The sequence below is a fragment of the Papio anubis genome, chromosome 9 (assembly GCF_008728515.1).
Source record: "Papio anubis isolate 15944 chromosome 9, Panubis1.0, whole genome shotgun sequence".
Lineage (NCBI taxonomy): Eukaryota > Metazoa > Chordata > Mammalia > Primates > Cercopithecidae > Papio > Papio anubis.
Window position 1 is genome coordinate 35134632 of NC_044984.1, and position 16039 is coordinate 35150670.

A 16039-nucleotide genomic window follows, 5' to 3' on the forward strand; every position below is an offset into this window, starting at 1 on the left:
TAAATGCAATAACCTGAGGCATTGTAGTTTACCCATATTTGGTTACTTGAGATTATCACATGATGTGATTTTCAGGTATTTGATATATTTTGAACTAAATGTGTTCCTTGGAGCAAATATTTTAAGAAGCCAAAGTAGTCTCATGTATAATTTGAAACTAGCAGACATACCTGTTTTGGTTCTTTAGACATTTATTCTGTGTGGTACTAGATCATTTTATGACATGGGGTACCTTAAATGCGAGAATACTCTTATCCACAAATTCTGGAATCTTATCCATGAAAATTGGAATTTTACATAGATTCATGCTCCAATATGCATAATCATGATATCTATCTGTTCATCTATCATCTGTTTATCTATCTCAATGTCCCTAGTACAACTAATTTTTAAATTTCCCTTTCCGATCAATACAGGGCAAGGTGTGTGGTCTTTGTGGAAATAACAACGGTGATCTCAAGGATGACTTCACAACAAGATACTCTTCAGTAGCTTCTGGAGCACTGGAATTTGGGAATAGTTGGAAAACAAGCCAAGAGTGTTCAGATACAGTGGCTCAGACTTTCCCATGTGATTCAAACCCATACTGTAAAGCCTGGGCTGTGCGAAAATGTGAGATCCTCAGAGACAGCACCTTCAGAGACTGCCACAGCAAGGTAGCATTGTTCTGAAAGCAGAGACTTACACAGGGTTTCCTCCCAGAGACTCATGTGCTGTGCTCTGCCTAGGTTGACCCCAGTGCTTACTATGATGCATGCATTGAAGAAGCCTGCGCATGTGACATGGAGGGGAAGTACCTGGGATTCTGCACTGCCGTGGCTATGTACGCAGAGGCGTGTAGTGCAGTTGGAGTTTGTGTCTCATGGAGAAAACCAAATCTGTGTCGTAAGTGAAGTCCATATGATGTTGTTCTTTCAAAATTTAATTAGATAGAAGTGTTTTGTTAGACCCTCAGTCTTCCTCTCATATTTTCTATAAAACACATGTTTGTGTACCTAGAAACATGTTGATATTTTTGTTTATGGTGTGCAAAAATACCTAACTTAAAAAATAAAGCACCTGGCCCAGCGCTTCAAGTTCAATTTTAGTTTAAAAATTCATGTGTTCACAGGGGGAAAAATGAATACTGATGGAGAATATTTCTCATTCATACTTCGATGATGAACTGTTTACCTATCTTGGTATATTTACATATCCTTCAATATTTACTGAATATATTACTTTTGCTTAAAGTGCTCACACATGTTTCCTTGAAAGCTTTCATAGAGCCCTATTGAAGATGAACTGTACATTGAGTATAGACTGAATCTCGATACATATGGAATGTAATAACCTTAATAGAAATGAGTCAGCTCTTTTCCTTCTAAGTATTATGAGAGAAAATATGAGAAGTGTTAAAACAGAACCCTCATTTTATTCAGTTTTTTATGCACAGGATTAGATTATATTGACATCTTTAGTTACTTCATTTAGGAACTGTTATTTACATACTAAAAAGCTTAATTGTCTAGGATTTAGTTTTCCAATTTAAAGTTGAAATTGAAACCATGAATCTAGGCTATGACCTAAATATCTCTAAATGATAAAATGAAAGTTTACTTGTTAAATCTCAAACTAACCAGAGTATGAGATGGCAAAACAAAGTTCTATTTTGAGTTTATATGTCTACTCCCCTTGTGACCTATTTTGGCTTATATGACAGTTTAGATAAAGCCAAAGGAACTTGATAAGACCTGATATAGTTTAGATATGTTTATTATTAATATCATCCCAAATCCCTTATTAAAATGCTTTGGAAAATGAAAGGTGAAAATTGTCATATAATGAATGAAAGTAATTTGATATAATTCAATTATAGCTGTCTACTGTGATTATTACAATGCACCTGGGGAATGCAGATGGCATTATGAACCTTGTGGCACAGTGACTGCAAAAACATGCAAAGATCAGGTCATTGGCCAGAAATTTTCTTCACTTTTAGAAGGTAACACATACTTTAAGAATATCCATAAAGTAGTGCAAATGCTATTCATCTTAACTGGAAAGGATTGCTTCTCCCAATTTAGTGTCTAACACTTGGCAATTTAATGAATAGTTATCTTTATTATGTCATTAATGTTTCTACATTAGAAACACTTTCTCTAAACATAAGCTTAGTGGGGGATGGGGACAGCACTCTGATCCTATTGTCACTTTTATATCTTTGATTAGACAATGTTGTTTAGTGTGAATGCAGTTTCAGAATGCAACATATAATACAATCTTGCTTGAGTAGTATAATTACTGTAGTAATGAACTATATCTTACACTTAAGCAGCATTTTATTCTTAGCATTATTTTCAGAGATAAACAAAAAACAGGCAAGAAAACAGTATAACATGAAACTCTTCCAAAAGTCACAACTGTGTTAAATCCTTTGGTGTATTTTTAGCTTATTTTGGTATGACTTTATCTTTACTTACTGTTGCAAAGACAGATATTTGAAACTGGCATTCACATTTCAGGATATGTATTTACCAGAGCCTATTTTATGTTACAGCATCATGCCCGTTATGAAAGTAGCAAATCATTTAAAATTACTTCAAGAATCATTTTAGAAAAAAATAAATCAACCAAAATCTTTAAGTTCTTAGTCTGACATTTCACTGCAAGAAGATCTGAACCTTGTTTTATTTTTATATTTTCATTATGAGTGTGATATTGTTTTGCTATTGTCTACTTCACTTCATGGAGTCATTTAAGTAACTTTACAAATATATAATATTCAGTATAATGAGTTTCAGTAGATAGAGATGAACTGTGGGTCATTTTTACACACAGGTTGTTATGCTAAGTGCCCAGATAGTGCTCCTTACCTGGATGAGAACACCATGAAATGTGTCAGTTTATCTGAGTGCAGCTGCTTCTATAATGATATCATACCAGCAGGGGAAGTGATTGAAGATAATTGTGGAAGAACATGGTATATTCTCTACTAACTTTTCAATAAGCAATTTTGACTTTTGCCTTTTCATTTAGGAGGAAAACTAAATACGTGTATGAATATATTATGTTAATAATATATATGTCATGTATACATGTATATATATCTATAATTTTTGATCCTGCCATTTCTGAATGAGAAGGCCAGCTTTAGGTTCATTTTATATCAGTTATGTTAGTTATTTTTATTTTCAGATAATTCGCATGTCAACAAATGGTTTGCGGAATTTTATACTTAATAACGCAGAACACAGGACAGAAAATGTCATTGTGTAGTTGTAGAGGAAAAGAATTTTTATTCTTTAAATGTAAGATTATGTTCACAGGTTTTCAAACAGTGACATGGAAGCAAATTGACGGGTTCATAGTAGGTCACCACGGCCATCAAATAACATCGTGTTTGAAATTGACTATGTAAGAACTACCTTTAAGGGTTACCTGCACACCATTTCTTCAGGTGCCCGGAGCTCCTCAGTGAAATGATTGGGTATAGCAGCACATGGAAAAACAAGCAATTTGAATAGTATTCTCTTGGGGAAACAAATATTTACTTCTATTTGGTTCTGCTTGTTTTCAATCAGGCAATTTGTTGTTTTAAATTTGTGAGCTGTATGCAATTAAGAGTCAAATTTTCCAATTCATTCTTTTTTTCTTTTTACATTTAACTTTCAGCTACTGTATTGCAGGGCAGTTGGAGTGCAGTGGTAAGTCATTAAATTTTACACTAATTGATTTAGGAAAAATCAGAGGAGGGGTTGGGAATCATTTTTAGGCTAATCACCAGAGGGGCAGGGACTTAAATGCATTAGGCTGTCCCTCAGAGGACTGGCACAATTCCATCCCAGAGCGATTGTCCATGATGAGTTGCGTTGGAAACCAGTGCTGCCAAGATATGCTGAACGACTGTCAGATGGGGCCATGGCTGATACTCAGGGGGTGCACCTGCTGCATACATGCCCCTGCCTAACTGTAGGTTCTGGGAATTGAGGGAGTGAGGCATCAGTGAAAGGATGATTCCTCCCCACTGATAATGAAAGGGAGGAATAGAAGATGAGAATCAATATAAAAAGAATTAAATAACTGAAGGATTGTTCGTGAGCAACACATATCTCTCACTGCAACCTCCACCTCCCTGGTTCAAGTGATTCTCCTGCCTCAGCCTCCCGGGCAGCTGGGATTACAGGCGTGAGCCACCACACCTGGCTAATTTTTATATTTTTAGTGGAAATGGGGTTTCACCATGTTGGCCGGGCTGGTCTCGAACTCCTGACCTCAGGTGATCCACCTGCTTTGGCCTCCCAAAGTGTTGGGATTACAGGCATGAGCCACCGTGCCCAGCCACAACACACATCTTAAAAAAATAAATCCCAAAAACCTTCAAAAGAATATGTTAGCTACTCCTTTTTATATTAGAAATTGCAAGAAGTAAAATAAAAAGAGACGTGACTTATAGACAAATTGAGATGTAGAATTTTTTCAAGATATAAAAGTTCCTGTCAATAACAGTAATGTGTGATTATTTCAGAAACTGCTCCTACCAATTCAACATTTGCAGGTAAAATAATCATTATATTTTAAATGTTGTATCTCTGATTTCTTCGTGTAGCTAATCCTTTATGGTTTCACTTGAATCTGTGCCAGTAAAAGGTATGATGGTAAATCTGCTGATACAAAAATTGTGAATTAAAATGAACAGTTACTAGAAATATGTCAGAATACCATTTCATTATATTCCTATGAATTAAGTTAGGAATATGATTAAACATACAATAGATATTATTAGTTAATATTTATGTTATTAATTCATTAATATTTTAACTCTGCACATTAGTTAAATATCATCGTCCAAAGCTTGATATTTTTAGATAATAATTGAATAAGTGAATGAAGTAGAAGTAAATGTTGCCTTCTGTGAAGTAAATATTTTAAAACCATCATCATGCTAGAGGATGATTTGAAAACAGAAATAAAAAATTATTTCCTTCCTTCCTTCCTTCCTTCCTTCCTTCCTTCCTTCCTTCCTTCCTTCCTTCCTTCTCATTCCTTACCTCCCTCCCTCCTTCTTTCCTTGCCTGCTTTCTTGCTTCCTGTTTTGCTTGCTTTCTTGTTTTGAGGCAGGGTCTCACTTTGTTGCCCAGGCTGGAGTGCAATGGTGCAATCACAGTGCACTGCAGCCTCTATTGCCTTGGCTCATGTGATCCTCCCATCTCAGCCTCCTGAGTAGCTTGAACCAAAGGCATGCGCTGCCATGCCTGGCCAATTTTTTATTTTGGAGAGATGGTCTTGTTCTGCTGCCCAGGCTAGAGTGCAGTGGCACGATCAGGGCTCACTGCTTCCAACAGTGAGCTTCCAACAGTGAGGCTTTGACAATTTATTTAAAATTATGCAATCTGCTGTAAAATGCTAGTTAAATTTTAGTTATTTTTGGTCACTTACCTGAAGTGAAGTTTTCATGTCAAGGTTCTGAACCACATTCCTTTAAAGTCGTTATTGGCCCATAAAGAGACCTTATAAAGTTCCTATGAGATTTTGGTTAAGTGATAATAACAGGAAATAGTTATTTTTGGTGGACATATATAAATATATGGTGTTATTTGTGTAGATGTAAATAAAAAATTATTTTGTCACTTAACCTCTGCACATGTTTCAGAAATTTTACTTTTAGTTTATGACAACTGGTTTCTTGAGCTATATTTCCCAGCAAAAATTATTCAATTAATTTATTTTCATAAATATTGTGTTTCCTAAACAGTTTCCACTACAACAGCTACCGCCATATTAAGCACCGGAGCAGGTATATAAATTAAAAAGTGCTAACTATTTTTATAGCTCCTAAATGAGCAGCAAAGATAATTGATAGTTTGGGAATCATGGTACTTTTTTCAAAGTTTTCATTCTCCATTTATGTATTTGCTAAAGGCCCATGCCAAATAGCAGGTCTGTACGTAATTGTAACATTATTAAAGAACATCTTCCCTTTTCAAAGGTTGTCTGTCCTAAGAAGAACATTCTACATTCTACTGATTTGGAGAAAGTGGCTATGTCAGAAAATTCTATGTTAAATTCCTTGAAAGTAATTTACAATTTCTTTTATTAACACCAAGAAATCTTTAACTTTAATTGGATGCTTTGTCATTAAAACAGTAGCTAGCGGAGTACAAAAGTATATTGAAATGTGTAAACATCTGATAAGCGAACTTAACTGTTACATTTAATCATTTATTTGCATTCTGGAGATTGAAACATGTTTAAATAGGTATGGTTAACCTCATCTTTCAATACCAGTTTAATGTATTTTTCCAAATATTTGTCTTCTTCTTTGCATAGCAATTACACTGGTTACCAGTAGCCCAGGCATAGGTAAGCTGTAACCTCTAAGCCACAACTTAATCAATGGCGGATTTTTAAAAACACCCAAAACTTCCTTTGCAGTGTTATATCTTTGTAATGACATTTTTAGAAGAAATAGACGAAGTTTCTTTTATAAAAAAGAATTTTTTAGAGAAAGCTTTTGGGGAAAAAAAGCATTATACCAAATGATAAGGTTTTTTGACCTTTTACTTGGGGCCTATACATTCTAGAACTAATATTTGGGCTTCTTTTCACCTATATGATGATTTTTTGTCTGATACAGTCATTTCAAGTTGATCCATTTTGCATGTGACTATAGATGTTCTTGGAAGTATAATTTCCCCTGCGTATAAAACTTATTTTTTCCATTGTTTTCTCAAATTCAGCAGCATCCATTCCAGCAATTACAACATCAAGCAGTGAAACAACAGGTAGGTAAATCAGAAAATCCATAAGTGATGAATAAAGTTTTGAATAAAGGTTTGTATCTGAAACCTTGAACAACTTAAATATTAGAACCAACATCAGTTTGATTACACATTAAAATATTTGGGTTTGAATTTTCCCTCTGACCATCCAGTTTCCCTAATTTAGTTTGCTATTTTATCTTTCCACCTAAATTTAAAAATGTATTCAGTATGTTTCAGTGTCTTTAATGTATATGAAAATATGATTAAAAAATTCACAAAAAATGGCTAGCAGACAGTTTAGCATTGTGACTCTACATGTTGTTGTTGTTTGTAATATATAATAGTCACCTTCTTTTCTTTAAACTAATTAATTATACAATTAAAAAGATGTCATTTTTACTTAATTGAAGATTCACATGCATAGTGTATGTCATTTCTTTCTCAAATCTATGTGTCTGAGAAAATGATCCATAGATTTCAACCTTCCAACTCTGCACTATCTTTCATATACTCACTTTTCTATACTTACAGTCTTTACCCCCAACTTAGCAGTAATTCTCTTTCTTTATTATTTATTAACTTATCAAGTCTTAAATGAATACATTACTTCAAGTCACAGGCCATGCTTCGCCATCCTTGAATTCCCAATTGTACCTAATGTTAAGGTACAGATTAGTTTGTGTTCAGTAAGTAGTTACAGAGTGAATGAATGACTTTTCTTTTTCCCTGTCAAAAATTTAGAACTCAGGTTTAGAACTTTAGCTCAGAATTTCTGGTGAAGGTTAAACTATTTGTTAAATATTAGTTATACTGATCAATCCAACAGTTCATACATTTCACTCATTAGAGCTAATCTTCAATACAAAGATACAGTGTAAAACCAAGGCTATTATTGGATTATAAATTGATATCATAATATAGAATTGTGACTATAATTTTGAACATTTTGTAAACCTTAGTGTTGTCTATTTTTAAATTAATATATTTTTATATTAAAGGAGTAAATACATATGTATATCTTAAAGCATCAGCTACCATAGTGCACAATATTATTAAAAATACGGAAAACAACATGCTACTTCCTGTCAAACTTTCTCTTATGTTGGATACCATTCGTGACACAAAGCATTACTGGCTCTTTCAATGTAAATCTCAGAAAGCCTGACACATTTCAGAAATGTTCTTCTGCAGTCTGTAATCATAAATTCATTTCCCAGGACTAATAACAATTTCATCCCAATAGTTTTTTGAATTATTTGTCATGCACCGCAGAGTAATTTTCTAGCTACGTGTTACCTCAGGTGCAAGCAGTGGACTGAATCCCTAATTTTCAGCCTGGCTCTGTTTCTAAGATGATTAATTTGGTTCAGTTACTAAGCTTTCCTTTAGTCAAAGTCATTCATCAGCTATTAAAACTTTCGTATCTTGTGATCATTTAAAGAAATAATTTTTTCCTTGATTCAATGAACTGCATAGATACGCATGAATCATAAGCAGCTTAGATAACTATTTCTATTTCTTCAGTATCATGATGATGATATCTATATCCTACATCACAATACTTACCTAGAACTATTAAAAGTGGTTTAATTTTTCTAGCTTATATACATATATATAAAATATATAAATTATATGTATATAAATATATAAAATATATAATTTCCTTTTCAAACACCTGGTTTTGAATGTAATATTCAATTTTATTTTGTCAACACTTTGTACTGTAGTAAGTTAACTGTCCATGGAAAACAGAACATCATGAGTAGATTACCCTGATAAGGTTTTTGTGAGCAACTGATTAAGTTTTAGATGTAATATTTTGTCCCATTTACCGTAAAACACTAAAAAAACTTATCAATTATCTTCATGGTAGCATTTTAAAAATTATAAATCAAATGCAGAGTTGAATTATAGGAAAGATTACCTGGGTGATTTTTTCCTTGAATTCATTTGGTATTATTTATGACTTTTGTGCTTTGCCTTACTGAATCCTAATGTTTTATTTAATTTCCCTGAAATTCTGGTAGATATTTCATGCTCTGTAAGTATAATATTAATAATTAACCAAATGGTATGTTACTATTTTATTGAAAAATATGCTAAAAATGACTTTTATTGAGGATTTACCTTATTCTAGTCATTATATTAAATATTTTTCATTCAGTATCTCATTAAATCTTAATCCTCTGATTGTTATTCTCCACAGTCTTCCTCACCTCATCATTTTAAAGGTGAGGAAATGCAAAGAGCTTAACTAACATTTTCAGGGTTATAAGGATCAGAAAGAAAAGGACTTTCTGGCATGATCTAGAGAGAAGTCAGGATTGGTTTTCTTTTTCTTGTTATCCATGAAAGCCAGAAACTGTAGTCAACATCATTATAAAATCAGGAGACAAAGAAGTATAAAAATGTTCATTTTTTTCCCTCATATTAAAATTTTCCAATTGTGCCACAAAATGTATGTGTTTCAAATAAAGTTAGTCAAGTAATCCCAATGTGCAGAAAACATTGATTATCAAATTAATAATATATTCCCAGTATTTATTAATAGTGTATGTATAGCTTATCTTGTTGCTGGAACAGATTAGGAAGTGCTAATTTTCCAGATAAACTGAAGCATACAAAACTTTAATTAAATTTTAGTTAAATGTATCAAATTTCAATTAAAAAATAACAATTAGTGGTAAGAATTAGAGGTAATTCTTAGTTCCTTATCTTTTCTGAGGCTATGACCATATCACACTATACAGATGGGAATTTAGAAATCATTCAAATAATGATTAACTTCGTTTTCCTTAAAACCTGTGACTTGAGGGCTTGGCGCATGCCAGTTGGTCATCTTTGTTCATTCGATTAAGTGGAAATCATAAATAGTATACTTCAACTTGTGCTAGGGACTTGGACTGAGTACAAACTATTCAAAATAAAATGTGGTATTTCTGAATTTTAACAACTAAGAGATGATATGCCAATTTTCTTCTGGCTGAGGAATCATAATAATTTATATAAAATGAGGATGGTAATCAGAAGAAACCCAGAAAGTGCTAGATAAGGGTTTAATGGTATTTTTATTTTGGAGCTCCAAAGGAAAAAAAGTCACATCTATTATTTTTCATTTTTCATGTAAGAATAAAACATTTTCCTTTAAGAGACACCAACTTATTTTTTCTTTTCACACTCTTTTTCTTTCTAAATTCATCCAATAAACATTATGTCATTGTGAAAACGAAACAGTTTAGATTGTTTGCTTTTAGAATGTTTTTTAAAAAAATAAAGGTCTTTTGTAGAGCAATTGTCTTGCACAAATTGTAGGCTTGAAAGATGCATCCTATTTCTTTCACTGACATTGGTGGTTTAACAGTGGCATTTTCAAATTGTGATGAATCCCTAACTACAAAATGATTTTTGTTTTTAAGTTTTCTGGTGGTAAGCCTCACTTGATCAGTTATGAGAACAATGAATCCCATATTTGTTTTATTTTAAAATAAGTGTTTTGACACCATCACTAGCAAAGGGTGTTTTTTTCTGTTTCTTTCAAAATATAGTATGCATCAACCAAAGATACTTAGAGATTGAAAAGTAAAAGATTATATTTCAGATATAATATAGCTAAGAAGACACTTTATTTCAAATATGTATTTCCTCTCCATGAACTATCTATAATAAATGAAAGGATTTGTTTCTTGGACATAGAAACCCATTTCATTGTGGATAATGTATTAGTGCTTTTGAGCAGAACCAATATGATAAATGGGATAAATTAACTTGGTTAAAACTTTCCTACTTTTACTTTTTGCTTTGTCTTAAAAATAAATCATTTTAACATAAAAACCTATAATTATTGAACACAAAGATAACATTTATTTTAAAAAGAGTCTCGGCGGGGCAGTGGGGTAGGGGCTGCAGGCTTTTGCCACTGACTTGTTCTCTGGATAAAGTACTTTTGACCAAGTACTGCATAGAAGACAAGGTATGACTTCGTTGTTGAATAGACCTTAACTTTTTGTTGCGGTAAATAGCATAGAAGTAAAGGGTACTTTTGAGCAGTTTAGAAAAACATTGCAGAAAACTCTAAAGTGAAAGGGAAGCAGTGTGCAGACTTTAATTTCTCCACATGCTTTCTGTATCTATCATCTTTTCCATACAGTGAATGCTTTCAGAGGGCTAAAATACCCTGAGAGATGCCTAGCTAACCATTCTAATAAGCATGCTATTTTTAGAAGAAACATTATGCAGTTATGGGGCTTTTCCTTTTTAGATTGACTGATCTTGATACAGAGCTAATATTTACTGAGCACTACTCTACCTATATGACATATATTATGTGATTTGATACAGAAAATTCCCTGAAGTGGTGCCATCATTTCCCCCTATTTACAAATGAGTAAATGGAAACACAAAGAGGTTAAGTTATACATTCAAGGTTACTTGCTAATAAGTTGCAGAGATAATTAAAATTCAGAACATATTTTCTAGACTCCAGTCCTAATGCCCCGGTGTTTCCATGTTTAAAGAAGAGGATGAAGTTGAATTTAATTTACATCAGTTATTGAAGAAGCAACATGTAATTACAGATTCTGATTTCAAATTGGAACTTATGATAAAATCATAGGTTGTTTAGTAGGTTTACATTAAAACAACAACAAAAAAATCCCCCCTGTGAATGAATACGTGGGATACTGACATATAATTTAAAAGTGAGTTTCTGTTACACAACCATATAATCTGTTAAAATGCATATTTACTCAAAAATTTAAAAACTTAGAATGTTACAACTGTAAGTTATGTATAAATTTTGTTTATACAATGTGCTTATTATAAAATAGCATCAATCATAAAAAAAATCGCATCAGGCAAAGGGAGGTAGATGAGTATAGTGGAATGTGGAATTAGAAAAAGAAGAATTTGAATCCCTCCCCTTAAAGTTTGACCCTGTTTTAAGTCCCTCAAGCAGCCTGAGGTTTAGTGTTCTCATCTGTGAAGTGGGAACTAAAAATAATCTCTACATGGAAAGATTTGAGAAAACAGTAAAAGTGATAGTGCAGCTTAGTGTAATACATAGGAAGTATTCAGTAAAGGCAACTTTATTATTAGTGAATTTTATAAGGAATGATTAACTAGGTGAATGAGTTTATATTTTAGTTGGGGAGTTTAATACTTTATAGGTTACTAATCAGAAACATACTGCTTCTTGAATTAAAGCCAATTTTATGAATTTTTAAACTTTTTCAGAATAAGATATTTTGCAAAAGCTGTAGACTCTGCAGTACTGAATTTGTTGTTTATGAGGGGAAATGTTATGGATACTCCTGAAGTTTATCTTTCAGACATATATTTTAAGTAAAATAAACTTCATTGAAAAAAATGCCAAAATATTTTTTCCTTGTAAAAATTAAAATGATTCTGAGAATTAATTTAAAAACTTAGTGGTAGCTAGAAAATTAATTAAAAGACTTTATATTAAGTTTGTAGCGAGGTGAAACCCAAGTGGACAAAGCCACTTGAAAAAATGTTTTAGGGTGGAGTTAGTGTTTTGGTGAAGGCAGCTCCTCCTATTACTATTTATGTCTCGTACACAAAGAAGCTGACGCATAATAATTGACAGTATCAAGTACTTCCAGCATGTGTGTTCATTTGCAAGTAACAGAAAAATCAGTTGAAACTGTAATGGTTATGGATGTCAGAATTAATGAGAACGAGAATGCAGTCTCTATCAGTTTTGGTAATTAAACCCAGAAGAAAAGTGAGTTCTCACGTATTCCTGTTAGTAAAGGCTTATCCCTACTTTTATTGCTGTATCAATAATTTCAGACTTACATCTTCTGAAGTTCATTCATGGGGAAAGGGAGCTATATCATAGTAGCCTGACTGGTCTGTACTCCAATCTGTGCCTAGTTTAAATAACTCTATGACCCTGATTAAAGATCGGTCCTTGAGATGCACATGAGCATGTTGCCATCTCAGCAACATCAATTATAAGGAAAGGCCTATAAATATGTTCTCTTGTGCATATGGCAAAAATAGTGATGATCAGAGCACTACCACCTATGATGTGCAACTATGTTCTTGAATCCATGTTGATTAGAGCATATTTATTTAGATGTGTAAATTTTGGAGATTTGATTTTATTCCATATGATAATGCTGCTTTTAATTAAATGCAATTGTCTTCAGTTTGAAAGTGCTCAAATTGGATCACTGGAATTCCATAAAGGTTAAATCAATACTAGGAAATGGAATCTGCACCAAAATCTTTGGGAATATCAGGGTCTATCTATTCTTCCACATCATTCTAATCTTGATCGTCTCTGGGGTTCATGGCATAACAGTCTTTCCATGCTATTCTTACAATTAGATCAGCAAGATATTTTGATTCAAATGTCCAACTATTGTGCTCATTAGTGAGAAAAGATCAAGATCTGAGCTGGTCAGTTGGTGGAGTCTGTGTAATACCGATTTTGAAAATTCTTCTCAACTAAACCTTGTCAGCTCTTGATAACTGTCACAAAAATTTTCTCTGAAACTAGTTACCATACTTATTTAAATATACATTCTGTAAAGTAATTCAGGGAGACAGGATATTTTATTCTTTACTTGATATTGTGTTCTATAATTTCTAGTCTAATTTTTAATATTTCCATTAACATGATGAATGGGTAATTAAGAAAACTTGAAAACTGCAGGAGGTGATGTGTTATACGTACAGGCAGAATAACATAAAAAGCAGTATGGGTCACAGTCCTAGATACTGGGGGATTTACATTTGAGTCCTAGTTTTGTCGCTAACCAGCAGTATGATCTTGAACAAATCACTCAACTTTTCTGAGCCCCATTCTTTATAGGAAAATGGGTAAAATATTTTTACTCCATCCATTCATTCATTCATTCTATGGACAAATATTTCTCAAGCTCTTATCATGTGCTAGGCACTCTTATGGGCCTTGGAGATACTAAAGTGAATTAAAATTGACATGGTTTCTGCCTTTATAAAGCCTACAGCCTAGTCAGGAATGTGGATATCAATTAAGTAATTACAAAAACAAATGGAAACTTACATCAACACAAGAGCTATGCGGTATCTAAAAGGGCCTGGGATGAGAGGCAGGGGATTTAATCCAGTCAAGGAGCTCAGGAAGGACTGAAGAAAAGATGATTGAGTTGAGAACTGACCAATGAAAGCTCAAGTAGGAGAAGAGGAGGAAAGAACCATGTTCCAAGTACAGAGAACTGCAAACAGCAGGTAGAAAAGATAGAAAGGCAAGTGTGGCTGGACGAGGAGTGAGGATCAAATAGATTGTGTGAGAAGTTTGTTTCTCTCCTTCTTTTTTTGAAGTTCCTAAACACTATAAAATTGCAAAGTAGTATTGTTTACATAAAGTAAGCAGTGGATTTCCATGGATTTTCAATGAAAATTAACATTGAAATAGAGAAAATACCTGACTTTTTTTATTTATGAAAACCCCAAATTAATAAAGGCTTATTTTTAAGTGCACAGGTCCTCAGTAAACATGTGATGAGCTTTTATCACATCCCTAGCAATGGGCAGACATTGAGAATACAAAGGTAAAACATGGCCTTTTCCTTCAGGAGTTCACTGATAATCCACAACAGCTGTTTAGGGTAAATTCAAATTTATTTTTATAAACCTGCTATGTCAAATCATAAACATAAATCTTAAAAAATATTTATCCTTTTCCCTCCAAGTCCTTATAGACTAAGTGTTACTCAATATAAAAATATCTAAGCTGCAGACAACCAGAAGCTGAGAAAAGTTGAAGAAACCATAAACTGCAAAATCAGCCTCTGCTTATCAGAGGATGTATTGCCGTTGTTGATATACATTCCATTTACTTTGTATTTAGTAGAATTCAGCATATGTGTATATGTGTGTATGTATACATTGGAAAGTACACCATGTATGTCACTATTTTAAAAATGAAATACAAATGTTTTATTAACTCTAAACACTAAATATATTACAAATTACTCTATATTGAAAACTACACAACAGCTGAACAATCTCTCTAGTGTTTTTTCCTTGAGGTTGGAAAAATTCACATCATTTCTGTTTTCCTTTTCAGGAACAACTCTAGGTCCTCTCACCGAGCCTTTTACTACAGGCCAGTATATTAATTCCTGGTTTTATATGCTAAATAAAAATATTCAATAGTTTAAATTATTAGTCACCTTGGGTTTTAAAGAAAGAATGTATAGGACAGTTTGGCTTTAGAAAAAATATTTCAAACAAGTAGTTTACTAGGTTTTTACCACTGACTTTAAATTTTTCTTTAAAAACCTTGAATTTTACTTGTTTTTGATCAGTCTATATTGACTGGCTATAGAAACATGGTTTCTAGTTTGATTTTCTTCTTTATCATTAACTATTAACATAATATCTGCAACAGTAGTAAATATCTTTAAATTTTTTTAAAGACTATGGGTTGCACATCTAATAACATACGTTACTGTCTTAGATGTTTAAAGTTTAAACATGTGCACATCTAATAACAGCTCTCTTAGCTGTTCTAAGCCTAAACGTAGCAATTAACTATTTCATGATAGTGTTTCTTTATTGTTATTATCAGCCCCAGGCCACAGTGATTAAGGCATAAGGATCTGCTAATTTTATTTTATTTTTAAATTTTAAAAATTATTTTTTTAAATGTGGATACATAGTAGATATATACATATATGGCATACGTGAGATGTTTTGATACAGGCATGCAATGTGAAATAAGCACATCATGGAGAATGGGGAATCCATCCCCTTAAGCATTTACCCTTTGTGTTCTAAATAATCCAATTATATTCTTTAAGTTATTTTAAAATGTATAATTATTATTGGCTATAGTAACCCCATTGTGCTATCAAATGGTAGGTATTATTTATTCTTTTAAATGTTTTTATACCCATTAACCATCCCCACCTCTCCCTAACCCCTGACTACCCTTCCTAGCTCTGCTAACCATCCATTTACATTCTATGTTCATGAGTTCAATGGATCTGATTTTTTTAGATCCCATAAAATAAGAACATGTGATGTTTGTCTTTCTGTACCTGGCTTATTTCACTTAACATAATGATCTCCCATTCCATCCATGTTTTTGCAAATGACTGGATCCCATTCTTTTTTATGGCTGAATAGTACTCCATTTCGTGTATCGTTTATCCATTCATCTGTTGCTGGACACTTAGCTTGCTTCCAGATCTTAACTATTGTAAACAGTGCTTTCACAAATGTAGGAATGCAGATATCTCTTTGATACACTGATTTTCTTTCTTTTGGGTATATGCTCA

General features: G+C 32.9%; 1 protein-coding gene across 1 annotated transcript in view; it reads left to right on the forward strand.

The window, feature by feature from the left end:
* Positions 1 to 16039, forward strand: part of MUC19 (mucin 19, oligomeric) — a gene marked incomplete at its 5' end in the record, with an annotated part of 176875 nt that overhangs the window by 39842 nt on the left and 120994 nt on the right. Inside the window, 10 exon segments of the mRNA XM_031650173.1 lie at positions 417 to 656; positions 729 to 885; positions 1859 to 1984; positions 2821 to 2962; positions 3655 to 3686; positions 4508 to 4537; positions 5735 to 5776; positions 6310 to 6342; positions 6720 to 6764; positions 14824 to 14862. Coding sequence (XP_031506033.1) covers positions 417 to 656; positions 729 to 885; positions 1859 to 1984; positions 2821 to 2962; positions 3655 to 3686; positions 4508 to 4537; positions 5735 to 5776; positions 6310 to 6342; positions 6720 to 6764; positions 14824 to 14862 — 886 coding nt within the window.